This window comes from Condylura cristata, unplaced genomic scaffold (genome assembly GCF_000260355.1).
Source record: "Condylura cristata isolate star-nosed mole 26May11 unplaced genomic scaffold, ConCri1.0 scaffold00003, whole genome shotgun sequence".
In the NCBI taxonomy this organism is placed as follows: domain Eukaryota; kingdom Metazoa; phylum Chordata; class Mammalia; order Eulipotyphla; family Talpidae; genus Condylura; species Condylura cristata.
The window spans coordinates 20,482,877-20,509,359 of NW_004567104.1; the positions used below are offsets into that span (position 1 = coordinate 20,482,877).

At 54.8% G+C, this 26,483-nt stretch overlaps 1 protein-coding gene across 1 annotated transcript; it reads left to right on the forward strand.

Annotated features, from left to right (window-relative positions):
• Positions 1–6,777: 6,777 nt before the first annotated feature.
• On the forward strand, positions 6,778–26,428 carry EPHB3 (EPH receptor B3). Its single transcript, XM_004675054.2, has 16 exons — positions 6,778–7,321; positions 15,608–15,672; positions 16,813–17,485; positions 19,912–20,067; positions 20,804–21,154; positions 21,322–21,446; positions 21,621–21,780; positions 21,859–21,967; positions 22,367–22,419; positions 23,502–23,624; positions 23,738–23,985; positions 24,431–24,646; positions 24,758–24,907; positions 25,000–25,193; positions 25,299–25,454; positions 25,559–26,428. The coding sequence occupies exons 1-16, from the start codon at positions 7,213–7,215 to the stop codon at positions 25,665–25,667; spliced, it is 2,997 nt and encodes a 998-aa protein (XP_004675111.1). The 5' UTR covers positions 6,778–7,212; the 3' UTR covers positions 25,668–26,428.
• The last annotated feature ends 55 nt before the right edge of the window (positions 26,429–26,483 follow it).

Here is a 26,483-nt window from a genome sequence, read left to right on the forward strand (position 1 = left end):
ATGGAAAGTCTGATTTTTCAGAGCATTTCCCCTCCATCCGGACCGTGTCTGGCGACAGAGGTTGCATAGCTTGTGTCAAACCCCTCCACCACGTGGTCACTGCTCACCCCACCAGTGATCCTGGTTTGTCCCCCAACACATATTTTATGATCTAGTGGTCCTTTTCCCATCTTTCCCAACAGTAGATTCACCTGAAAACTTTTTTTTTTTTTTTAAACACAACTCTGCTTCAGCCCTGCCACAGACAAGGATCTGGGGAAAGGGAATTCGGCGGAGGGCTGGACATCCTTCATTTTTAAAAACCTCCTAGGGTATCCCATGGTGTGTCTAGGTCAGAGTAGCTCTCTACTCATCCTTTTTCCTCTGTCACTCTCACTTGGCCAACATTTTTTTTTTAAGATTTATTTATTTATGTATATAAGAACTGGGGTACAGGCCAGAGGTGTTGGGGGTGAGAGGATTTACCAGAGAGAATGGGAAGCAGGACAGGGGGATCCACTGATATACACTGCTGAGGGGAGCAGCGGGCGGGTCAGGAGAGGTCTGTTGCACCATGTGGGTCACCTCCCTGGCTGGGGATCGAACTCATGTTGCAGTGGCTGGCGATAGCTTGATAGTGCTGTCTTAACCCCTGCCTCATCTGGCCAACTCTTATTCTCCTGTTGTGTTCTCAGTTCAGGTCTGAGCTGAGGAGATATGAGACCCAGGAGGTCTGTCAACCAAGAGAGCCTTTGATGATCCCTGTTCTCCTTGGCAGGGTGGGCTGGGCAACCATCTGTGCTTCTGCCCCATCACGCGGGGTAGCTATTCAATAAAGAGGTGGAAAGGCTAATATCAAATTAAAATCTTCTCCCTAAACTTTCCCCTAGTCCCTGATATTCCCTCCTTCCTAATTAAACATGAAAGCACCAGTCTTTGCTGTTTCTAAAACTTCCCCCACACGTCTATCAGTATTGGTCCTTAATTAGCACTTTTGGATCCCTCTGGGTCCTCGCTGTCCTCTGGAGCCCGAGAGCTGGCTGTCTATTCCTGCAAGCATTAGCGTTTCCCCAAATAGCTCCTAGAAAAGGAAGTGCAGCTTCTCCACAAGAAAAGCGGCTAGCTCAAAGTCTCCTCTAAGGAGATGTGAAATCACCTCCACTTAGGATCATAGGGCCAGTTAGTCAATATTCATCTATTTCTGCCTCCACCCTTCCTCTAGGGAAGTCACACCGTGTTCTTGTCAGAGGGGACCAGCCAGGGCGTGGTGAGGGGGATGTCAGAGTGAAGGGGATGATCCAGGTGGATCGGAAGAAGATAAAGGCCAGAAGCTGTCAACAGGACATTAATTGGCCTTGGAATAGCTAAGAGTCTCTCTGGTCCAAACATCCCAAGGCAATTTCCGAAAGCAACTGTAGAGGAAGTGTTCTGTGTCTTTCTCACCTCCTTTGAATGGGTGGCTCGGAAGTAGGAGGAGGGGAGAAGGGGCCAGGAATCCACAGGGCAGCCTTCTGCCAAATGCCCAGGGTCTGGAGAGAAGCCAGGCTGCCTGCCTCCTGGGGCTTGGGACTGTGCCGGTGTAGAAATAAGTTGCAGCTTCTCCCCTCCCCACGGTGTTGAGCGGGTTGCGCCTGGCAGTGCCCGGAGGCTGCCAGAGCACTGGGATGGACAACTCATCTTTGTTGGATTTCTGGCTCCCTTGACTTGCCCTGTCTGGGCTGTTTACTTATCTGAAGATGAGGGTTTTGTTGGTGTTAAAGTCCCCACTGCTTTGACACTTGCTTTCTGGGACTGGTGAAAAAACAAGGAGTCAGAGTGGGAGGAAAGTGCTGGAAGGGTTGAAGTCTCAGGGGGACAACAGGACTGAACCCACCATTTGGAGGGAACTGTCCAGCGTGTCTACACAAGATGTCAGGTTCTAGCCTAGGGACGCAGCCCCAAAGAAGAGGTGGAAAGAGCCCCCTTACATCTTGCATGAGACATCAGATAAGGAAACTGAGGCCCAAAGAGCATTGAAAAGAACTCACGTGAGATCCCATAGGTAGCAAGGAGGGAAACTTTGTCCACTACAGCACGGCAGGCTTGTGCCAGCTCTAGCAACAGTGATGTCTGCAACATTGCTGGAGGAAGGCATCCAGAATCAGAGAGCAGTGTCTGCCACAGGCTTGGGGTGAGGAAATGGCAGTGTGAACACTACACATTTGCCATACTTACTATTCATTTAGAAAATTGCTACTGAGAAGGTACTTCATCCAGAGGTAAGTAAAAAAAAGCCTCTGCCCTCAGGGCAGAATATACAGAGACATGTACATGCTAGGAGAGACAGCCAATTCCCATACAAACAAATAACTAAATAATATCATAGCCACCATCTACCTCCTTATTAAGTAGTACGAGGGGAATAAAATAGTGCAAGGGGAAGACAGTGTTGGTATGGGAGGCGGTCAAAGTGATTAGGGAGGTAACATTTAAGCAGAGGCCTAAATCCTGTGAAGAATTGGAAGAAAAATCTTTGGGCAAAAGGAACAATTAGTGCAAAGGTCCAGAGGTGGTGTTGTAAACAGCCAGAGCTGCTCAGAAGGTGTGTGTGTGTGTGTGAGGTGGGGTGGGGGGTGGAGGGAGGAGGGGCAGGGGAGGATGTGGTAATGGTGAAGGTGAAGCCAGCTGCTCAATGAGTTCATGTGGATTTCTGACTGGCCACCCAAAATCACATCAGCCTGTCCAAAATCACACCCTCGGTCCCCATCCTCCTTTGCCCCACGAGTAGATGGCTCCTCCCCAATCTTTTCTTCTCATCCTGTAAATGACCACCCAACTTACTACTCAGACCACTGCCATCATCCAGCCCTGAACCATAGTTCTTGCTTGGGGCGTCTTTGCTGGCCTCTTTGCCTGCTATGGGCTTTGACAGAAGTCCAAAGCACTCAAACCAACCATCATCACTGTTCTCCAGCTCCCTCTCCCAGTTTTATCTTCCTTGCAATTATCCCCAACCCACAAACTAAGGGACACAGTTTTTAATAATCTTCTTAAAAGAGACTTGGGAGTTGAGCACAGTCACAGAGGTGTCCTGTCCCAGTTCAATCCACACACATTGTCTAGTTGTCCCCAGACTGACAGTGTTTCCAGAGAGGTTCTGGGGGTGGGGGATCATCGGGGACTGGGCATTAGTTATCACAGGGACCATTTATCTGCCACCTGCAGTGCTCCCGGCCCCATGATGCTCCAGAGCATCATAATTAGTCCTGCCAACGAAGTATGATTCTCGTGCCACTGTCATTCCTGTGGATCCCCGGACTCAGAAATGGTCAGCTTCTTATCATAAGTCTCCCAGCCGGTAAGTGGCTGAGCCAGGATTTGGACTCAGTTCTCTCTGACGCCAAAGCCGGAGCACTTGCTTCTACATTAAGCGTCCTCCTAGATAAAGTGAGCACAGGATGACAGGCTCAGTGAGAGGCACCTTGACCTTGACATTTTCCCTTCATTCCAAATCAAATCAAAGGTCAAAGCCTGCTTCCCTGGCTCCTTGGTATCTCAGCCTGGAAAGATAAGAGGGTAAGACCGTCTGCTGCCTCCTTGCACTGAAGAGATGGAGGTGTTCCAGTGCTCCTTATCGGCCTTTTAGTCTTCCACCTGCCTGGCTGTTACATCCCCTCTGTTGCCAAGTGGTCACCTTCCTGCCCTGGACTGGAGTAGCCAGTAGCCTGTGTCCTCCAGCTAGTTGGCCTCTTGAGCAGAAAGCATTCCCGTGGGAACCATGGTGCCAACATCCAGTGAAGAGGTCCTCCGTTACCTACTGGCGTTCCTGCTGCTGCTATCAGGCACAAGAACAAAGGACCTCGGTGCCTGCCGCCCAGCAGGCTATGTTTGTCCAGGGCGAGCCTTAAACTGGCACAGCTGTTGAACAAACAGGAGTGCCGGCCTCACAGATCCGTCTTACAACAAGCCGAGCCTCAGCTAAAGGTGTTGCTTTCAGGCCACCTGCTGAAATATTACCCTGCCCATCTCTGCATGGCAGAGACGATCAGGCAAGCACTGCTCCCTCTGAGCCTCAGGCTTTCTAGCCCTACAATAGAGAGTTGCACAAAAGGGTCTTTAGGATTCCTTCTCAGGTCTAAAGCTTTGAATGACATTGCTGTCTCCAGGGCTTGAACACTTGCAGTTGGGTGTGGAATCCAAGCCATTTTCTTCCTCTCCTGCCTCCGCATCATATACCCATGTATGCCTCTGTGTCTGGCCAGGGAGATTCACCTTTCTCAGACCAATGTCCTTGAACTCTGGATCTGTGATCTTACTGACCCTGAAGGAGTTCCCAGGACTGGAACTAGGTAACCTCATGGTTAGAAGTTTAAGTGTGACGGTCTTGCTACTGAGGCCACTTAGCATCTGATTTCTGACACTCTACCCCCAGAAATCTTAGGAAGGTGAAGGGTGCCCACACACAGGGACTGTAGAGGGATGGTATTTCCTGTTATAACAGTGGGAGACAGCACAATGAGAGCAATTCTCAGGCTTTCATGTGCATCAGAATCAAAATTACCTGGAAAGTTTATTTAAAAGCCAGAATTCTGGGGGCTCCTCCCTGGTTGTGTATCAGGTTAGATCACAGCCACTGCAGCATGAGTTTGATCCCCAGCCAAGGAGGGAAACCAGAGAGGAAGCTGTGTGGTGGCGAGGGAGAAGATGTCTGGCTTTGACTAGGGTGGTAGCTGAAGGGTGTTTTAAGAGATTCAGATCACGGGAGTTATGGTTGGGACCAACATGGTGCAGTAGACTGCTTCTTTCTCACCAGCTGCTCCCCTCACAGTGGATTTCACTAGATCTGTATGTTCTACTCCCCACTCTGTCTCTCATGAATCCTCTCACACTCTCCCCCCAATTCTGGCCTGCACCCCAGTTCTTGTATGCATAAATAAATAAATAAATAAATCTTTTTAAAATGCATACAGAACTGGGGTACAGGCCAGAGGTGCAGGGGCAGTGAGAGGATTCACCAGAGACAGCGGGGAGCAGAACAGACTGACTGACACTGCTTAGGGGAGCAGCAGGCAGGTCAGCAGAGGTCTGCCACGACATGTGGTCACCTCCAGAGTGGGGATTGAACTCATGCTGAAGTGGCTTTAGCTTCTTAGTGCTGTGCTTTAACCTGCTGCACCACCAGGGAGGGCCACAAATAAATAAATCTTTTTAAAAATAAAATAAAATCCAGAATCCTGACCCCAGACTCCAGAGATTATGAATTCCAAGATCTGAGATGAAGGTGATTTGGGATTCTGATTTTTTAACAAGTATCTATGTGACCCTTAGGTCTTTAATGGAATGGAATGAATGTGTCTAGAAGCTATACAGCCCTGGGTTCAAATCCCACTGCTGCCACTTCTTATTCTTGTGACTTGCAAAAAGTCACTAAGCCTTTTTAGGTATCCGTTGTGTTCATAAAATGAGGCTATAATAACAGCTATCCTTAATAACTGAGACCTATTGTTTTAGTGTTAATTACACTTTGTAAATATTTGTTGAGCAAATGGGGTAAAAGTCCACTTGTCTAAACCAAAAACCCGAGGGTTGTCCTTTATGTATCTCTAGCACATCTCAACTGCACAACCATAACTCCTGGCATCTGGATCTCTTAAAACACCCTTCAGCTACCACCCTAGTCAAAGCCAGCCACCTTCTTCTCCCTCGCCACCACACAGCTTCCTCTCTCGAGTACCTGTTTTCACCTTTGCCCTCACCCATTCATCCTTCCTAGAGCAGCCACCCTAATCTGATAATGTAATAACTCTGCTTCAAATCCTAGCTCGGGGAAGCCCCTACTCATCTAAAAAAGTTCCTGCGATACCGCGTGGCTACTTCTATGCCTCCTTTCAGTCCCTCTCAGCCTCTAGCTCTACACTCAAGATATTCTCAACTTCTTTTAGATTTCTCCAATGAATATCATTTTCTCCCGCCACTGGGGCTTCACACAAAGTATACTTGCTCTGCCTGAGAAAAACTCTTCCCCCCCAACACATCCTTGACCTACTACTCATCTTTCATATTTCACATTGAGTGTCATTTCCTCAGGGTCAGACAAAACCATCTCCCTCCCATGCATTCTGGCAATTCTTTCTCCCTACTATAATGCCTGTTACACTCTGCTGTGGTGACTTCATGCCTTCCTCTGCCACTAAACAGCTCCAAGAGACAGCCTCTGTCTTATCCATTGTTGTGGGACCAGCAGTTACTAGTTATTGGCACAGTGTGGGTGCTCAAAGAATGACTACACGCCGGGCCGAATGAATGAGTGAATGAATGAGAAAATGAACGTCAGAAGGCCCTGGTCGCAATATGTCATGATGGCCACCACTTGGCAGTGTCTAAATTGAGTTTAGGGTCTGTCCCTGGAGAATACGCAGCCACAGGGGGGCGCCCCCGGCTTATATATATCTATATATATATACACACACACACATACCTAGTGCCACCTCCTCCCACTCAGGTTCGGTTACTAATCGCCAATCGACGGCGGGAGGCGGGGCTATTCCTCCGATGGACAGTCTTGCTCCGCCCAACCTAATTCATCTTTTCCTCGGCCCCTCCCATACAGGCTTTGGGACCCTCAGTGTGGGCCTGATGGAGGCGCCACCAACTGAACTCCTGCAAAGAGTTCTCGAGGATGTACCACAGCGTCTGGCGGTCTGTGAGTGGGCGGCCGGTAGGTAGGGGAGGGGCCTCATCTTTGACAGACAGGTTTCCCGGTCCCGCCCCTCTCGCCCAGAGCGGCCGCACCAGTGCTGGGGACAGCAGAAGTGAGTACGTGAGCAGCGCAGCAAGATCCTTGCTCGGACCCCGGACGGCGCGCGCACACGGAGCCCGGGTTCTGAGTCGGGCCCGCGGCATACCGCGGGATTACTGTGCTCCCCGAACTACGATCACTTGCACCCTCCTGCCGGTGTCTGTCTTTCCGAAACCTCCGGCTCCGAGCTCTCCAGCGCCCGGGATCCTCCTGGACCGGTCCGTCCAGATTCCCGTGGGACCGAGCTGCCGGCATCCCCCAGCATCGCCAGACTCCGGGCGCCGCCTTGGTCCCGGAGCGGCTCTCCTGGATTGCACCCCCTCCTTGCCGGGATCTCCTAAGATCGTTCGCGAGCCTTCCTCGGAGCCCGCGGAGCAGACTCTCCTCCAAGTGTCCACTGCCCCGCCGGCGCGGCCCGGCGCGGCCCGGCTCGGCTCCCGGAGCCCGCCCCGGCCATGGCCAGAGCCCGCCCGCCGCCGCCGCTGCCGCCGGGGCTCCTGCCACTGCTGCCTCCGCTGTTGCTGTTGCCGCTGCTTCTGCCCGGCGGCTGCCGGGCGCTGGAAGGTGAGCGGCGTCGGGGGGGTGCATCCAAGGGTTAAGGTGCCCGGGGTTGCCGGAGCGTGGACTGGAAAAGGTGTGGGTCGGATGCGGGCTAAGCGCACGTCGGAGGAGGCTCTGCCACCGGCTCCCCCTCCACGGGTTGCAGATGGGCTAAGGGGGGCGACCCCCGGAATCGCCTCGGACGGTCGAACTGGCTCGGAGAGCCGCGTTCCCTGTGTTGCGGGGTCGCGGGCAGCTCGGTTCGGGTTGAGCGTTCGCGAAATTCAGGGCCCGCCGTGAGCTTTTGTGGGAGTACCCCGCACTCGCCGCAGGGAAGCGGAGTCTTCTCTGCACCTCCTGGAGGCGAGGAAGTGTGGGCGACCCACCAGGCAAGGCGGGGCACTGAGGCTGCTTCGGGGCTGTGGTTGCTGGGGGCGGAGGGGGGCGGTGGTGGCGAGGGGGCGGGTGGTGAAGCGGGACTCCCCAGGTTGGGGGGCGGCGTAGGTTAGGAATCCGTTGGAGTTAACTGTGGGAGTTTGCTCCCCGCTTTGTCAGGGGATGACTGCGGGAGGGCGGGCGGTGTGTAGAGAGGACAGGGTCTGTTATTGTTTATGGTTTGCCCAGCACCAACTATACACGAGGTGATATGTGCACCGATGTTGCACACTGCTCCGTGGCTGCTACCAACCCCGCCTTCAAGTAGGACACCCCGAGCGCTCAGGTCTCCATTGAACCCCTCCAGTTGTGGGATTTGCTCCAGCTAGCACAGGACCCGGTGTGTTACCCATTAGCCGGTGGGGAAGGGCCGAGCTTCTCAACAGGTTCTGTGAAACCTGCCAAGACTGTGCTGGGGGAGGGGGTAACTCCAACTTCCAAATGACTGTACTTGGATGAACAACCCAAGTGGTGCTGGTCCCGGTGGGACAGCTCACACACATGCCACTTGACACAAGCCTGCAGGGGACCATGGCACGAACGAACACAGGTCACAAACAATAGGCACCTACGCACAGCTTCCAAAAACCGGAGCTTTTAGACGAGGAAGAAAAACCTTCCTTGATGCTGCGGGAAAACACCTTACACATTTGGAGAAATTGGAATAAAGGCAGCACTTATTTGGGGCATCCAGTAACAAATTCAGTCACTTAGGTCGGGGACAAAAGCATTCATTCTTTGTAAGTTGGTTTGTTCGGATATTCATAATTGGTAAACGTGAAGGTTGGAAGGAAGAAAGAACACAGTTCCAAGAGAAAGGCATCTTCGGGTACTTTATAATTTTCTCCTGGGGAAGAAGCCTCCCCGTGAACTCTCAGCCCCCTTTATCTCTGAGCCCACCGGTGCTGAAAGACGGATTCACAGAGAGGGACACACACAAATCCAGACAGACACTCTGAGGTTGCGCCCACACTTGCACACACTCACCCACATGTGTGTGATATGATCGCAGGCGTGAGAAACCAGTGTGGGTCTTTGTTGTTGATTGCCTCAAGGGTGTGAGCCAGGGAGCCTGTCGGAACTCCCAGATCTCTCTTTCTGTGTCTTCACCCAGAAGGGGTGGCAGGCACACATGCTTTAGGGTCCACCAGGGTTCTGGTTGTGGGGTGTGAGGTTTGGTGGGTACTGATGTGGGGGTGGGTGGTAGTGGGGTCCAGGTGAATGAAGACTATCTGAGGAGGCTCACCCCTACTTCTTTCCTTCCCTTTCTTCTTTTCACCCCTCACAATCTGCTGGATCCCTGCGGCAGGCCCTAGGTGAGCTGGCCAGCAGGCCCTAGGTGAGCTGGCCGGCAGGTTTTGGAGGTTGACTACATGGGGGGCATTCAGTTTTTAAGGGCTGGCAGGAACCTGGGTATCTGCAGCAGCTCAGGAAAGAGAGGGCCATTGCTACCTCCCCTCCGCCATGAAGTGAGATCTTGGACTGCTCACTGGCAGTGCCACCCAAGTATGGCTTTAACCGTTTCCTTCACTTTTGCCATACCTCAGACCTTAGAGTCTTCAGTTTGTAGGTGAGAAAATGAAAGGAAAAAGACAGATGCCTCAGCCCAGAGAGTACACTCCCCTCCCTTGGGTTCTCCCTTACCCCCTCACCCCCTCACCATGAGTTCAGATGTACCCTCCTCCTAGGGTTGTGAGGACTGAATCCTTAACGTGTGTGAAGTGCTTAGCACATAGCCATTGTTGTTCAAGGAGTAACTGTTGTTATTATTATCCTAGGGTCTTCTCCTTGGGGAGTGTCAGAAGTGAAACTGGTGTGTAGTGAAGGTTAGTCTGGGGAGGAAGAAGTCATTCCCCTCCCCCATCTCTCTTCCGCTAAAATGGAGTGGGAAGGGAGCTGGGCCATGCATGGGCTGCTGAACCCTACGCCTGCCCATTCCCCACCCCTATTTTGGAGTTTGAAGAGTAGTAGGGTAGACCTGGAGGTCCTAGGCTGTGAGCAGAGGGCAAGGGTTGGTGGGACCCCAGCACTGAAAATATCTTCTACCCCCCAGCTTCAAGTGGGGGAGTTGGCCCTCTTGCTCCAGCCACCCATTTGGCTTTGTGTGGATTTGGGTTGCCCTTGGCCTGGGGACACTTGGCTTGGCAACTGGGGGGTATTGTATTTAGGGCCAGAGTAGCTGAGCTGTGGTGCTGGCCCTTATGGACCCGTGGGTGAGATGCTGTCTAGCACCTGATGACCAAGGATTTCACCAGTTTTCCATAAGGATGGAGCCGGGGTACTTTCTTATCCTCCCTGGTTGAAGAGAATCCTTTCTGCTGATTATGCATGCCCCTCCTTCAATACACACACACACACACACACACACACACAAGCACACACACTACTGCTCTGGGATTTCCCGGCTGACTGCCTTGGAGCTCACGCTCCTCTCCAGTAATGTTCTTCACCTTGTCCCCACTCCCACCCCCCAAGCCAAGATCATTCTCCCCTTCAGGATCACTCATGGGTATGGAAGTGGGGTCCAGTAGGGTGAGCAGACCATGAGTGGACGTGGGTGGAGAGGGTATCTGCATCATGGGGGGCTCTTCTGTCTGAAACAGGAGGGGAGGCCCCTGCTTAGAAAGAGAAAGTTACCAAATGGTAAGAGGTAGGGCCCACACAGGCCCCTCTGGCCAGGCCCTGTTAACTGCGTGGCTGCTGCCTGGAACCTGTTCCTGAGGGAAAGAGGCAGTGTGAACCTCTGTCTCCTGAGAAGCAGCAGCAGCGACCACTGAGGAGGGGGGAGCCAAGAGGGGACAATGGGCCCAGGGTTTCTGTGGCATTTTCACTAATTTGAGTCGCCTCTGGCCTCCCCTATCCCGCTCCTGTTTGTCACGAGCTGGCACTTCAGAGCCTTGAGGAGGGACAGTGGCAGGTATTTGGGGGAACCAGTTTGCTAGTCTCTTTATCCAGAACTGCTGCCTCCACTGCCACTGTGGCCGCAGCCTCAGCGAACTAAAGCCGAAGCTGCTGTGGGCCGGCCTTAGACTAATTAAACAGCATGAAGAGGCTGAATCACAAGGCCTGCATAGTTTGAAAATTGTAGCCCTGCCTGTTGTGCTGAGTCAAACTGGTTTGTCGGGATTGGGCAGCTGAGGGGTGGGGGAGGGAGGCTGGGTACAGCTGGGCACCTGATGGGGTGGGAGAGGCCCCCTAACCCAAGGGCCAGCCCTGGCCTAGCCATGGCCTGAGAATCTCGTTGACTTCTTCCCCCATGCCTGGCCAGACTCACTGTGCCTGCATCCCAGGAAAGGACTCCGAGACCTCACAGTAGGGTAGCTTTCCACGCTCTGTCTGGTTGGCTGGGCCCAGACTATGGTGGGGGGTATGGATGAGTACTGAGGCATCCAGGCTCCCTGCCCTTGCCTCTTCCTCTCTCTCAGGTTTATTTAATTATAAATCCTCATGATCTGAGGGGAGGAATGAAAAACAAAATGTGTTCTCTGTTCTGAGATGCTCCACTCCCCTCCCCGCCATCCCAGACTTGAGGGCAAAGGGGCCGTGGCAGGGGGAGGAAGGGGTGGCCTGAGTGAGTCAGGCTCCCCTTAGTCCCATGGCAGGATACCCCCAAGACTCGTTTCTCCTGGGGCTGGTCACCCACGTCTACAGTTTGGTAGAGGCATGCACAAATACTGACCCATGGAAGTTGGCACATGGGGGAGAAGGCCAGGAAGAGGGTCCTCAAGTTGTTTGACTGATGTAGGGACCCTGTGGAAGAAGGGGGGGACTCCTTCTGGGGTGGCCTGGAGTTCTCTCCCTCTCTTTACAGGCGGGGCTCCAGGGTCCTTCTGTGCCCCACTGTCTCCCTGTACCCTACCGGCCCAGCCCTGGCGTATGACTTTTCCTGCTACTTCTGTGTCTCTAGTTTGGAGTTTGTGCTGGAGGCTTCTTGTTTCTTTAGACTTTTGTGGTTTCCTGGGTCTCACTGAACCCCCACCCCACCCCATCACCACCATTGGGGGGTCTTCTGAGTGATGTGATGTGGGTTCTGCCAGACCCATAAAGGTATATGCACCTGGCCCTTTACCAGGGCAGGTGGAAAGTTCCCAGCTGGTATCCCTGCACCAGGGTGGCCAGATGAGCCCTCAGAGACAGGCTGGGTGTCCTCAGTGTTCTTGTGCTGGGGCCCCAACTTATGAATGTGGATTTTGCCCTGCGCTCCTAGGGCTAAATCTCTTCACTCTACCACCCCCCTCCCCCGGGGCTCAGGGGCCCTTGGGACAGTTTCATGGTGCTGGCAGGGAAGTGGCCTGCCGTTTGGGTTGGGACTGTACCTGTGAGGCTACACCCAGACACACCCAGAATCATCTTTGTGCCCCTGCCCCACTCCCTGCCTCCTGACCTGTGACAGCTCCCGCCTGTGCCATGGCGGCAGCCACGGGAAGCCTTTGTGGCATTTGCTCCTTCCCTGTGGATCTTATCAGGACAACCATACTGCCTCTGCTTTCTTAGCAGACACGGCCCCCTCCCATCTCTTCCTCTACCCCACGTGGAGGCTGGAATCCCTTTCTGCACTGTACGTGTATGTGCTCGGGCGTGTTCTTCACCTCCGTGGAGGTTGCAGGAAGGCTTTACCAGACTCTGGGGCTTGGTCTTACACTGTGTCTGCACACTCTTGTCGCTTACTTCAGGGCAAGTGGGCATCTGTGTGTTCACAGCTGCTGCTGGTTGTGTGTGACTGTGGAAGAGCATGTCACCAAGTCAGCACAGGGAAGCTAGTGTTTGTATTTGCACTCGACTACACTCAAGACTGACGTGTGGCTGGCAGTCGTGGGTGCAGTTGGCGCTCTCAGGGGAATGTGCTGTTGGCATGCGTGTCCCCGGTACACCCGTGTCTCAGGAAACCTGCGTACACTAAGATTGTGAGAGTGAGTCTTTGCCCAAGGCAAGCCCAGTATGTGTGTAGGGAGGACTCCCCGGATATGAATATCGAAGGGAGACTAATCTATTTGTACCATATGTATCTGTGTGTCTGAGCAAGACAGACGGTGGATATGTGTGGAACCGTGTGTGTGTTTGTGGTTTGTGTGTGTGTTTGTCCACCATATGTGTTGGCTTGGTACTCTTTGGCCCTGGGGGTGGCGACCTGGGTGAGGTGTGCGTGTTTGTGCTCAGGGGAGGGCCACGCAGTTGCTGCCACGTGGCTGTTCTCCATGGCCCTGCTGAAAGGGATTTTGCTTCTTTTTGAGCACTGAAGCCCCAGTCCCAGAGCCCCAGGCTTGGTGTTTACTTTCTAGCTTGCTCTTGGGGGGCTGTTGGGGCTCCCCTGTCTGATGGAGCCTTGTTTCTGGACGTGACCTGCTGTTCTCTGGTCTCCAGCAGCCACATGGGGGTGCAGAGGAGGATGGGAGTGTACTGTAGGTAGCAGGAGGGGGGGGGTTGGAGATTGCTCAGTCATTCCTCTTTGTCTTTATCCCTGCACTTCATATCATCTGCCCCAGAGCGTGTATACCCCCCAACATCCCCCACACATGTAGCAGAAGAAAGGTGGGCCCAGCTGCATTGGGTCTCTCCCTCCCATGCCACAGACATAATTCTGGAACCTGTTCCCTCCTTTCCCGACATCCTTGGGACTGGAGCACCTCAGGGCCTCCCTCTTGGTAAAGCGACAGGCCTCTCCTCCAGAGACCTGGGCAAACCAAAGGAGCCCCCTCCCCACCAGGGTGACCAGAGCCCTTCCTCAGGCACACATGACTCGAAATCCAAGTCCTCTCCTCATTAATGGGAAAAATGTGCCGAGATTGAGCGATGGCCAAGGGCCGATCCTTCCCTCCCTCCCTCCCTCCCTCTCGCTCCCCAGAAATTAAACAGAAATGAAGAGCCTCCCCCCCTCCTGCCGCCTCCCCCCTCCTCCCCCTCCTCATCATCCCCTCCCTCCTCTCCCTCTTAGAGCCAGCGAAGGGCTTGTTTTAAACTGTAGAGGAATCTGGCTGGAGGGGGGAGGGGGCTGAATATTTGGGTTTAAACAGTTCCAGATGGGTTTGGCACAGTCTGAGCAGAAGGAAGTGAGGGAGAGGGAGGAGGGAGGCAGCATTCGAGGGAGCAGTGGGAGCCCTCGCCTGTTGGGGTGGCAGGCAGCAGGCAGAGGCTGGGGACTGGCTGGCTGACTTGGTGGGGGGCGCGCGCTTGCTTTCCCCTGGCTGGGGGATGCTCCAGACCGGGGATGCTCCAGACCGCTGGCTGGGGAGAAGGCCTTGGCAACCTCCCTCTCGGTCTCTGTCTCCGTCTCCATGGGCCTCCTTGTCTCTCCATCTCTGTCTTTTGTAGTCAGCCGGCCATCCTGGCTGTCTGGTCCCAGCCAGCCGCTCTGCCCATCCCTCCAGCTCGACGGACGCCCACCAGCGGCTCCTGGAGGCCCCTGCTCCTCCTAGCTCTCCTCTCTAGTCTCTGGGCCCCTGTTTCTGCCCATCTCCCTTCCCTCCTGTGCCCAAGGCCCGTCTGTCTGTCAGTCAGCCAGAGGGGCCTGTCAGGCCACCTACGATGCGCCTGGGATAGCTCACCCTGCAGCAGGGCCCCCCAGGGACCCATCCAGGCGACAGGAAGAGGAGAGAGCTGCTCCCCCCCACAGGGAATGGCTGTGGCACGCTCCCCCTTTTGCCCTATCTGGGACCTGGTACCACAGCTGCCGCCTCATCCTCGCCTCAGAGCCAGACTGCAGAACCCCAGTGGAGGTCACAAGCCTGGTGCCTGTAGGGGCACCTGGACACCCCCATCCTGCCACACTGTTGATCTAGGAGCCTCCAGAGGTTCTGGGGATGACCCACTCCCATTCCAACTCGGCATTGAGGCGAGAACTGCTGCTGCATTGTCTCCCAAAGTCTGTTCTTAGGGTTACACTGCCAGAGAGCAGAGTTGTCTAGCCAGGACCCCGAGGTTCCTAAGGGAGCAAGTTTATATCAGAAACATTAATGGGCCCCATCTATGGAAAAACTGACAAGTTTGGCGTTAGGACAAAGCCCCCTACCCTCCGTGCACAGAAGAGGGTATCTAATCCTGACTTAGGGGTTCGGGAGAGAAGGCCTTCTGCAGGAGGTGACAGCTTGGTTGCGATTTTTAGGAACTTCTTAGACTCTCTTGTTTCTCTTTTACAGAGGGGTGGATGGCAGCCAGAGTTCTGATTAGAGGTTAATGGTGGAGCCAGATCGACCTGAATTTGAGCGACCCTGCAGCCCTCTGTCCCAAGTCCTAGCAGTTTTACTTTAAGCCACGCGTTTGCTTTATCGGGGCTTCAGTTTTCTCATCTGTTAAAGGGGTATACCAATAGTTCTTTTGGGTAAGGATTACAGGAAGAGTGAGCTAGCAATCTAGGAGTGGGTCTGGGACTTTGAGGCCCCCAAAAGAGCCTTCCTGACCCATCCCCCTGTTGGTTGAGTGGGAGGTTGTGTGGGTGCCTGCGCTGGCCTCTAACTGCCTTCCCTTTCTCTGGGCTTGTGTGGGGCTGGGCCTTTGTGTGGGGAATGGAGTCAGCTGAGGCCTGGGCAGCAGGGTCTGAAGCACACGGCCCTTTGTTCCAGGATAAAGGCCCTGCTGGCCCCTTTGTGTGGAGATTAGCAGGGCCTGTAGGTGTGTGAGCTGGCCCTGGCTCTTGCCTCATTAACCCAGGCCTGGGGTCAGCGCCAGTCACCCACCCCCAGCTGGCCCCAACTGACATCTTAAGGGTTGTGCCATCTCTAGGGATGGCCCCAGGGTCTCCAATTGGGAAGGGGAGCTGGGGGCTTTGGGGACTTTGGAGGGTGCCTAGCAGGTGTGGTGCCCGGTCTTTTCTGAGTGACCAATGACCAACTCTCTCTCCATCCTGAGTTTGACTCCTGACCTTTTCTGTTGCTCCCCCAGAGACCCTCATGGACACAAAATGGGTAACGTCTGAGTTGGCATGGACATCTCATCCAGAAAGTGGGGTAAGACTTCCCCACCATCTCTGCTAAAGTGTTGGTCGCCACACTTTCCTCCAGCATCCATCCTTCTCCCCTTACCGGGGCTGGAGAAGGCTGCTCTACCTCCTCCTGCCTGTTAATTTCAACTTCTGGGGGGGTCCTTTCACCTGTCACCTTCTTTCTTTGCCTGATGGGTTCTTTTCTGTGCGTGTTTTTATGTCTCGCCCCTCAGTCTGCCGTGTCCCCTCCCACAGACACACCATCTTTATTCCTGACACCCTCTGTCTTTAGTCTATTCCCATCCTTCTGCTTGACAGCTCTTTGCATGTCCTTCTTGATTATCTCCCTTCTTTCTGGGACTCTGGGAAGAGCAATGGCTTTGGAACCAGGAAACTTGTTTCCAGGCCTCTGATTTGCTGTGTGACCCGGAGCAAGGCAATTTACCTTTCTGGGCATCTATTTCTTGGCTGTTAGACTCCTAAGCTGGCATCTCTAAAACATTCTAATTAACCCCCACCCCCACCCCCCAATGACCTTCGTGGCTACACTGAGCTGCACTGGGTTGGGTGGCATTGCCAGTCCTCAGTCACCAGGCCTGACTGTGATCTTGGGCAAGATCCTATCTTTTGTGAATCCTGGGTTCCTTTTCTCTAGAGTGAAGATGACAGATGCATCTCCTCCTGGAGTTGTTGTGAGAGGCTAACTGAGATGGTAGTAGTGATAGATAATCTTTATAGGGCTTGTCCTCCGTCAGACACTGTTACGGCCCACTGTATATCTGAAACACGTAATCCCTTACAGCCTCCTTTTCTTCCCATCAGCCCCATTTTACAGATAATGAAACAGATATAAACAGAATATATATTATAGCTCATGTAATACTTACAGAACCCTATTCTAAGTGCTTTACTTACAGTCATTTAGTCCTTACATGTCTTTGTTCTCATCATGTTGCAGCTAGGAAGTGGAAGCCCAGGAAGGTTGAGTGGCTTACCCATAGTCACACCTCCGGCTGAGAGGTGGGATTTGAACCCATAGAGTCTGTATCTGGCCAGGACACCGCAGAACAGCTCTGCGAAGTCATTGTAGCAGATGTGGCCATGTGGTGAGCACCTGGCAGATACTGCTGCTCACTCCTGTCTTTTTCATTTGGTCCTCACACAGTGGGAAGAGGTGAGTGGCTACGACGAGGCCATGAATCCCATCCGCACGTACCAGGTGTGTAACGTCCGCGAGGCAAGTCAGAACAACTGGCTCCGCACTGGCTTCATCTGGCGGCAGGACGTGCAGCGGGTCTACGTGGAGCTCAAGTTCACTGTGCGTGACTGCAACAGCATTCCCAACATCCCCGGCTCCTGCAAGGAGACCTTCAACCTTTTCTACTATGAGGCTGACAGCGACGTGGCCTCAGCCTCCTCCCCCTTCTGGATGGAGAACCCCTATGTGAAGGTGGACACCATCGCGCCGGATGAGAGCTTTTCGCGGCTGGATGCTGGCCGGGTCAACACAAAGGTGCGCAGCTTCGGGCCACTCTCCAAGGCGGGCTTCTACTTGGCCTTCCAGGACCAGGGCGCCTGCGTGTCGCTCATCTCCGTGCGTGCCTTCTACAAGAAATGTCCGTCCACCACCGCAAGCTTCGCGCTCTTCCCCGAGACCCTCACGGGGGCTGAGCCCACCTCGCTGGTCATTGCCCCTGGCACCTGCATCGCTAATGCTGTGGAGGTGTCGGTGCCACTTAAGCTTTATTGCAACGGTGACGGGGACTGGATGGTGCCTGTGGGTGCCTGTACCTGTGCCACCGGCCACGAACCTGCTGCCAAGGAGTCCCAGTGCCGTGGTGAGTGAGGAGTGGCCGGGGGTGGTGGTTGGCAGGGAGGGCCCGGGACACAGTCCCCTGTAGGTCATTACTTGCCACTTCCTATCTGCTAGACAAGGAGGTCTGACTTCAGGTCTGGGGTCGGGTGCAGAAGGGAGGGATGATGGGAAATGAGAGGCACCAGGAAAATAAGAAAAAGATGAAACTAAAGGTAGAGGGACAAAGATGTCGACAATCCTTGATAAGGAGGCACATGCAGAAGAGACTGGTCAGAGACTGGGAGACCCAGACCCAGCTGCCCGATTGTCCGGCCTCCAGGATATGCTTAATCCTAGAAGTGCTAGATGGACCCCAGGCTGTAGGTGGGGACTGTGGATGCCATACGCTGGGGTCTCATCTGCCATTTGGGTGGCAACATATACAGGTTTCCCTGGCTACCCCAAAGTAGAATGTTCCTACTTGCTGTGACTTGGTAGGTTATTTCTGGGGTCCGGGAATGATAGTACCATTAATTATAATGGAAACATTTTGAGCCTCCCAAACCCCACCCCTACCAAGCCACACCAAATAGGAATATTCCACTTTCAGATAGTAGAACCTGTATAGCATAGTGGTTATGGCCCAGTGCCTGAGTCCTGAGCCTGCCACTTACTACCCGTGGAAGGTTACCTCACTCTTTGAACCTCTGTTTCCTCGTGTGCAAAATAGGGACCAAAATGGTGACGGCTTCCTAGGGTTGTAGTGTGTCAGAAGGTTTAGTTGGTCTGTGTGATGGGGCAGTGGTTGGCACATGGCAAGCACATACACTGCCGAGTGTTAGCCAGGGTTCTCAGGAACCCTGGTATGCCAGGGGGACAGGCATTATTTTGTCCCTATTTCATTTATGGGATGAGAAGTCTTGTCTCTGGTGGCTTGCCAAGATTCATAAGGCCTTGTGATGTGCTGGAGTTCCCAGCCATAAAACCTGTCCATGTAGGGTTGTGTCATTTGAGCCTTGCCACAATATGGTACGTTCCAGCTGTCTCCTCTACTTTTGCCATTAAAGAAACTGAGTCTCAGGTTCTCTGCACTGAAGGCCTCATAGAGGGGAGGGTGGGAGCTGGGAATACAGGCTTGCCCAGTTTTCTGTCAGAAGACACAGTGCCCAGGGGCTGGTCTTGGGCCCCTCTGCCCAGTTCTCTTCCCTGGCACTTGCAGCCTCTAGCCTAGCTGAGGCCTAGTGCCGGGTGTTGTCATGGGAAGGCAAGCAGTGCCTTACCCGTCCCCTCTCCACCTCTCTATGGGAACCTGCCCCAGACTTCCTTTTTCTAAGTGGAAAAAGGGGGTGGGGGTGATGAGCCTGACAGCCTGAAGAGGGGCTAACACTCTGCAGGTCCCTGGCAGGAAATACATGCTGGTTCCCATAGCAACCAGGCTAGCCTGGCCTCTGCCCCCTCCCCCACTGGCTCAACTGAGCTGGGATGGAATATCACCTTAGTGAGGGGAGAGTAAACCCCAGGGAAGGGCCTAGCCCCAACTCTGGACATTCCATACTCTGGGTAACCTCCCATAGATGGCCATAGATGGGTAGGGAAACCATACCTTTTAGTGTGTCCAGGACAGTGCTGGTTGATGGCTGTTACCTTAGGATCATTATTTCTGGTGCTCCCTTTCATTCCCCAAATGCTCCAGTTTGAGCAATAAATTATTTGACCACTGTGATAGGGGGTCTCTACAGCGCCCCAGAGCCTGAGTATAAATGGCAGGAGGGGAGATAGAGAAGGTGTGTGCAGACACCTAGCTCTGGGCTTGCTTTGGGGCAGGTTCCCTGGGGATGCTTTGAGGCCTCTGAACTCCAGGTGACCCCAGCTTTCCTGCCTGTTTTCTTCTCTCCCTTTCTCGTCCTTCTTCAGCCCCCCACCCCTGCCCAAGGGCAGAAAAGAGGTGTTGCCCTGCTCCTGGTGGGTAGGGAAACTGTTGGCTGAAAAACCCAGAGGCCCCACCTCCTGGCTGTTCTGGGGGTGTCCTAGAGGGTCCTCAGGAATGATTCCCTTCCAGCTATAGGGAGGGGTGGGCGGATCTCAGCAGAGTACTTCTTAGCTGCCATCCTGCCAGGGCTCTTTACCCCCCCCCCCTTGTCCTCCTCCTCCTCCTTCTCTTCCCTGCCTCAACAAGCCCAGGCTGTCCAGGTGATGGGGCTGACGTCTTAGTCCATGAGGCCCCAGGACGGGGAGGGTGGGCAGGGGTGGGGAGGAATCCGCTGACATGGGGTTTCCATGGGGCAAAAGGGCCTTTTGTAGCTGCAGCTGGAGTTAAGCAATCCTAGCAGGGCCCCCATAGTCTAGGAGGTGGAGGGGCCAAGACCTGTGCTGGGAAAGAGCCAGATTCTCACGGAGGTGTGGAGGATGGGTGTCTGCAGATAAGGAAGGTGAGCACATCCATCCTCTTCTCCTCCCCTCCCCCCACAGCCTGTCCCCCTGCGAGCTACAAGGCAAAGCAGGGAGAGGGGCCCTGCCTCCCCTGCCCCCCCAACAGCCGTACCACCTCGCCTGCCGCCAGCATCTGCACCTGCCACAATAACTTCTATCGCGCAGATTCGGATTCTGCAGACAGTGCCTGTACCAGTGAGTGAACTTGAGTCCCTGTCTCTCCTGCTTCGGGCCTTCTCTCTGTGGACTGGACTGGGAAGGCCTGCATAGTCACCGTGAATATCTCCACTTTCAAGATGGGGAAACTGAGGGTCAGGGAGGTTAGGCCTTGTACTCAACATGGCACAGCTAGGAAGTGACCAGCCCTGAGCCAGAAACCAGGTCAGTGGGCCCAGCCCGTCCACCTATATTTAATAAGTGTCTACTAGCTCCTAGCCAGACTGGCTGCGCTCTTGGCCCCACTGTAACCACAGAAGGATCTGCATAGTCCTGGGACAGTCCGATACCCCAATTTCTCCCAGCTCTGGCCTTTGGTACCAGGCGTGATGCCAGGCCCCAGGGAAGTGGAGGAGAGTAAGATATCATTATTGTTGTAAAGGAGCTTATAACCTGGGAGAAACAGATGTGAAAACAGATAATGACCAGAGAGTGGGCTAAGAGCTGGGCTGGAGGGATACTTAGGAATTATGTTACAGGAGTACAAAGGGTAGGGTAGAGAGGATGAATCAAGGAGGACTTCCAAGAGGAGGTGCCCTCTCAAGTTCGAAAACTGAATAGGAGTCTGCCCAGTGAAGACATGTGGGAAAGATGTTCTGTTTACTAGAGCAATGGCAAAGATAAGGATGTAAGAGGCAGCTTGGGGTACGCGGGGAACTCTGGGCAGAGGGTTGACCTAGGGCCCCGGACTTACTGCCTCTCTCTCCCCCTGTAGCGGTGCCATCTCCACCCCGGGGTGTGATCTCCAATGTGAATGAGACCTCGCTGATCCTTGAGTGGAGTGAACCCCGGGACCTGGGTGGCCGGGACGATCTCCTATACAATGTCATCTGCAAGAAGTGTCGTGGGGTCCCAGGGTCCGGGGGGGCCTTGGCTTGCTCACGCTGTGATGACAACGTGGAGTTTGTGCCTCGGCAGCTGGGACTGACAGAGCGCCGGGTCTACATTAGCCATCTGCTGGCTCACACGCGCTATACCTTTGAGGTGCAGGCAGTCAACGGTGTCTCTGGCAAGAGCCCTCTGCCCCCTCGCTACGCTGCTGTGAATATCACCACCAACCAGGCTGGTGAGGAGGGGGCACAGGAGGGTAGGGCTTGGGTCATCTTCCCCTGCACAGAGCTGAGGTTGCCCAGGGCCTGCCAACGGAACGCCAGGGGTCCCGTGGGAACTGGGTCTTTGGAAAGGATGTCAGGGTCCGAGGAGCCCGTGGTGAGCCCCACACTCTTCCCCTAGCCCCGTCTGAAGTGCCTACACTACACCTGCACAGCAGCTCAGGCAGCAGCCTGACCCTGTCCTGGGCCCCCCCAGAGCGGCCCAACGGAGTCATCCTGGACTACGAGATGAAGTACTTTGAGAAGGTCAGAGTCTCAAGGGGCAGGAGGAGGCCTTGGGACAAGAAGACTCCCCCAGATAGTGTCAGAGGCTGTAGGGAGCCAGGCCTCAGATGCCAAGGGTCCACGAGGGCAGGGCTGGGGTGTGCAGGGGCTGGCGGGCTGTAGAACCCACTGAGCCCCCTTTTCCTGGGGTTGCAGAGTGAGGGCATCGCCTCCACGGTGACCAGTCAGAAGAACTCTGTGCAGCTGGACGGGCTGCGGCCCGACGCCCGCTACGTGGTCCAGGTCCGTGCCCGCACGGTCGCCGGCTACGGGCAGTACAGCCACCCTGCTGAGTTTGAGACCACAAGTGAAGGAGGTACACAGCCCCCCAGCCTGCCCCTGCCCTGCCAGTTTTGTGCATACCTTCACTCACTGTGCCTCTCCCGGTCTCCAGGCTCTGGTACCCAGCAGCTTCAGGAACAGCTTCCCCTCATTGTGGGTTCTGCCACCGCCGGGCTTGTCTTTCTGGCAGCTGTTGTGGTCATCGCTATCGTCTGCCTCAGGTACTCCCAGGCCCTGGCTACTCCTGTGGGCTGACTAGTGCTTCCTGTTAGTGCCTTAAAGGAACCATCTCTGTGAGGCTGCTACATAGATGAACCATCGCCCACATCAAACCCACATCAAGCCCGACAGGACTGGGCGCTCCTTGTTGGAATAACTGTCTCCCGTGCATGCCTGTGTCCTCATCCCGTCCCCTCCCTGTCCTCTGAATTGACTGGCAGGTCCCCTCTAGGACCAAGTCCACTGAGCCTTTGGCCCAGTGCTGCTGTAACCATCAGTGGTGGGACCAAGCATCAGACCATCCCTGGTGCCTTCTGCCTCTCCTGTGAGCCCACATGTCCCCTGAACAAAGGGAGCTTTGGGACTTGTCTCAGGCCTCCCCTCCACTCTGTCCCCTCCAGGAAGCAGCGGCACACCTCCGACACAGAGTTTACAGAGAAGCTGCAGCAATACAGTGAGTGTCCTCAGTCCAACCCCCCAAAGCTTCCCTGGCGCCCTGCGGGACCTGGAGACGCCCTTCTCCCTGCTGGGGCTTCATTCCTTGCGCTCATAGCCCGGACAAGCCAACCAGTGCTGTTTCCTCAGCTCCTATTCCACTCCAGCTAGGCTCAGGGATGAAAGAGACCATACCCTGGTGCTCAAAGGCAGCTAGCTCTATGAGAAAGACAAGATATGAATACACAGAAAATAATGAGAGAGCAGTTAAGTGTTAAGCTGGGTGTTCCTGTTGTAAAGGGCACTCATGGTTCAGAGATGGAGAGGCTTGAAGACTCCCTGGAGGAGGTGGTTTTGGACTGATCTGAGCCAGACAGGACAGGACGGATGAGCAGGGTTTAGAGAGGTTGGGGAAGAACATTCCTGGCCTGAGAAGCCTCTGGGAGGTAGTAGGTGGGGTGGGGAGAGTGCCCAACTGTGGGTAGTGAGAAGACTGGTTTGACAGCTGCTGGGAAGCAAGACTGGGTATTTGCGGCCAGTCCTTGGAGGGTCGAGAGAGGGAGGTAGAGAAGTTTGAACTTGACTCCACCATAGGTAATCCAAAAGGCTCTCAAGCCAGGGAGTAATACAATGAAAGTATTGTTTTAGGAAGACAGGTATGCAGGATAGATTGGTGGGAAAAGACCAGAGGCAGAGAGCCCAACTGGAGGCTATTGCAATAGTCTGAGTGTTGAAGGCCTGGACAAGGTCAGGGGCAGTGGGAACAAGGGGATCTGAGAGAGGTTTTGATGTGATGAGCGATGAGGGAGAAAGAAGAAGAATCCTAGGTGTCTGGTCCTTACCATCCCTCGGGTTCTCACAGAGGGACTGTGGCAAGGTGGGAGGGAGCTGGGGCTTCCAGAGAGGGCTATGGAGCAAATTTAGGGGAGGTTGAGGCACTGCCCACTGGAATCCCAGTCACCCTGTGCCCCTGACAGCGTCTCCCATGGGGTTTGGTAAGAGCCAGGGCAGTTTCCTGGGCCCGAGGGCACAGCTTGAGTTCCCTCACCACCCACAGCCTGAAGCTCTGGGCCTTCTCACACCCACCTTTTCTTCCTTTAGTTGCTCCTGGAATGAAGGTTTATATCGATCCTTTTACATACGAGGACCCTAATGAGGCCGTGCGGGAGTTTGCCAAGGAGATCGATGTGTCCTGTGTCAAGATCGAGGAGGTGATTGGAGCGGGTAAGTCTCCTGGGGCACAGTGGGGATGCCAGAGTGTGGTTACCCCAGGGGAGGACCAGGGCAGGCATGTACAGGGGCAGCTTCAGACATTGCTTTTTCCCTGTGCCCTGCAGGGGAGTTTGGGGAAGTGTGCCGGGGTCGCCTGAAACAGCCGGGTCGCCGGGAAGTGTTTGTGGCCATCAAGACGCTGAAGGTGGGCTACACTGAGAGACAGCGGCGGGACTTCCTGAGTGAGGCCTCTATCATGGGTCAGTTTGACCACCCCAACATAATCCGCCTGGAGGGTGTGGTCACCAAAAGTCGGCCAGTCATGATTCTCACCGAGTTCATGGAGAACTGTGCTTTGGATTCCTTCCTTAGGGTAAGAACCAGCCTCGGCCTCTCTCTCCTCAAAAGCTGGGTTGGACAAATCACCCTCTCCCACAGTCAGACCCTGTTCAAGTGCAGAACTGTGTCTGAGGTGAGGTGGCATGGTGCAGGGAAGCAGCTGGGTCTTCAAGTTGGAAAGACCGGGGCTCTTGGCCTTGCTGCCCACTACTATCTCAGACTTTACTTAACCTCTCCAAGTCTCAGCTGCGTTGGTTGAAAAATGGGAGTGCTAAGAACTATTTGAGGCTTCACAGGGATTCATTGGGGTATTGTATATAAATGCCTGCCACACAGTAGGGCAGCTTACATACCTAATACAGTCAGTGGTCCAGGTATATAGAGACGAGGCCTGGTCTCAGAGAACCTGGCAGTGGGGCCGGCAGGACGCTGGCGCGGGAGGGAGATGAGGGCCCACTGAGCTTGCTCGTTGCTTCCAGCTCAACGACGGACAGTTCACAGTCATCCAGCTGGTGGGCATGTTGCGGGGTATTGCTGCCGGTATGAAGTACCTGTCTGAAATGAACTACGTTCACCGAGACCTGGCTGCCCGAAACATTCTTGTCAACAGCAACCTGGTCTGCAAAGTCTCGGACTTTGGCCTCTCCCGCTTCCTGGAGGATGACCCCTCTGATCCAACCTACACCAGCTCCCTGGTACAGGAAGCAGCGGGGAGGGAGACAGGGGGCGGGGCCAACCAGGCCAGGGCATGGGGCTGGGGATTAGGCCCGAATCATAGGATGAAGGGCGTGTGCCCCCCCTACCAGGGCGGGAAGATCCCCATCCGCTGGACCGCCCCAGAGGCCATAGCCTACCGGAAGTTCACCTCTGCTAGTGACGTTTGGAGCTACGGAATCGTCATGTGGGAGGTCATGAGCTATGGAGAACGACCTTACTGGGATATGAGCAACCAGGATGTGAGTGGGGCCGGCTGGAGAGGTTGGGTAGGCTGAAGCTGGCCAGGGTGCCGAGAGGTGGCTCACGCCAGGTTCCCCTGCTCTCGGCCCAGGTCATCAATGCTGTGGAGCAGGATTACCGGCTCCCCCCACCCATGGACTGCCCCACAGCACTGCACCAGCTCATGTTGGACTGCTGGGTGCGGGACCGGAACCTCAGGCCCAAGTTCTCCCAGATCGTCAACACCTTGGACAAGCTCATCCGCAACGCTGCCAGCCTCAAGGTCATCGCCAGTGCCCAGTCTGGGTCAGTCCCTCTGCCACTGGTCCTGCCCTGTTCTCCAGCTTGCAGGCTCCCCCTCCGCTTCCCCTATCCTCAGGCGTCACCAGGTTGCTGCCTTCTCCCCCACAGCATGTCACAGCCCCTCCTGGACCGCACAGTTCCAGATTACACGACCTTCACGACAGTTGGTGACTGGCTGGACGCCATCAAGATGGGGCGGTACAAGGAGAGCTTTGTCAGCGCGGGGTTTGCATCTTTTGACCTGGTGGCTCAGATGACTGCAGAGTGAGTGAACCCCAGATTTGGAGGGACGGGCAGGTGGCTTCGAGCTGGGCCCGGGATGGTGGGTTATTAGGAGGGACTGACCCTTCCCTTGGCCCATCTTGCAGAGACCTACTCCGGATCGGGGTCACCTTGGCTGGCCACCAGAAGAAGATCCTAAGCAGTATCCAGGACATGAGGCTGCAGATGAACCAGACGCTGCCTGTGCAGGTCTGACACCTGACTCCCACTGGGTGGGTGCCCCCCAAGGACTGCGCAGGGACTCCGGCCAGCCAGCTGGACTTTTGGACTTTGGATGCCTGACCTCAGGCTGTGGTCCAGAAGATGGAAGTCTGGGGAAGGCCCACGCTGGGACTTCTCCAGGCCTGTGCTCCCTCCCCAGGAAGTGTGTCCCAAACCTCTTCATATTGAAGATGGATTAGGAGAGTGGTCATCACCCCTCTCCAAGCCCCTCAGGGCCCAGGCCTTCCTGCTCTTCAGTGGGGAATCCCCACCACCTCAGACTTGGCTATTCTTCAGTGCCAGAGGTCCTGGGAGGGGCCGGTGGGGAATAAGCCTGGGTTCCACAGGGCCCAGCCCTGGCAGGGGTCTGGCCCCCCAGGTAAGCAGAGAGCAGTCCCTCCCTCAGGAACTGGAGGAGGGGGACTCCTGGGAATGAGGAAATGTGACACCCCAACCCGAAGTCATCTGGCACCTCCAGTTTGCACAGGGACTTATTCTGGGGGCTGAGGGCCCTGCCCCACCCCCGCCCTTGGTGCTGTTGTAAAAGGGCAGGCAGGGCAGGCTGAGGAGCCCTGGCCCCATCAGAGACTGACTCTCAGAGCCAGAGACTGGATGTGTGTGTCTGTGTGCGAGAGCGTGTTTATGTGAGTGTGCATGCACTAGCCTGCACAGAGAGCATGGGTGACCATGTAAAAGCCTTGGCACTGTGCCCTGATGGGGCACTAGATAGGCCATCAATGGAATAAAGGCAATAAAGTGATTCATGTGCCCTTCTTATTCAATCTCCTAAGGTAGGTTTCCCTGATGCTG

Excerpts from the sequence above, each read along its gene's own strand:
- EPHB3 (XM_004675054.2), top strand. The coding sequence starts at position 7,213 with ATGGCCAGAGCCCGCCCGCCGCCGCCGCTGCCGCCGGGGCTCCTGCCA. Across the intron at positions 7,322-15,607 it reads CGGCTGCCGGGCGCTGGAAG|AGACCCTCATGGACACAAAA; the intron begins GTGAGCGGCGTC and ends TTGCTCCCCCAG. Across the intron at positions 23,625-23,737 it reads CGAGGAGGTGATTGGAGCGG|GGGAGTTTGGGGAAGTGTGC; the intron begins GTAAGTCTCCTG and ends TGTGCCCTGCAG.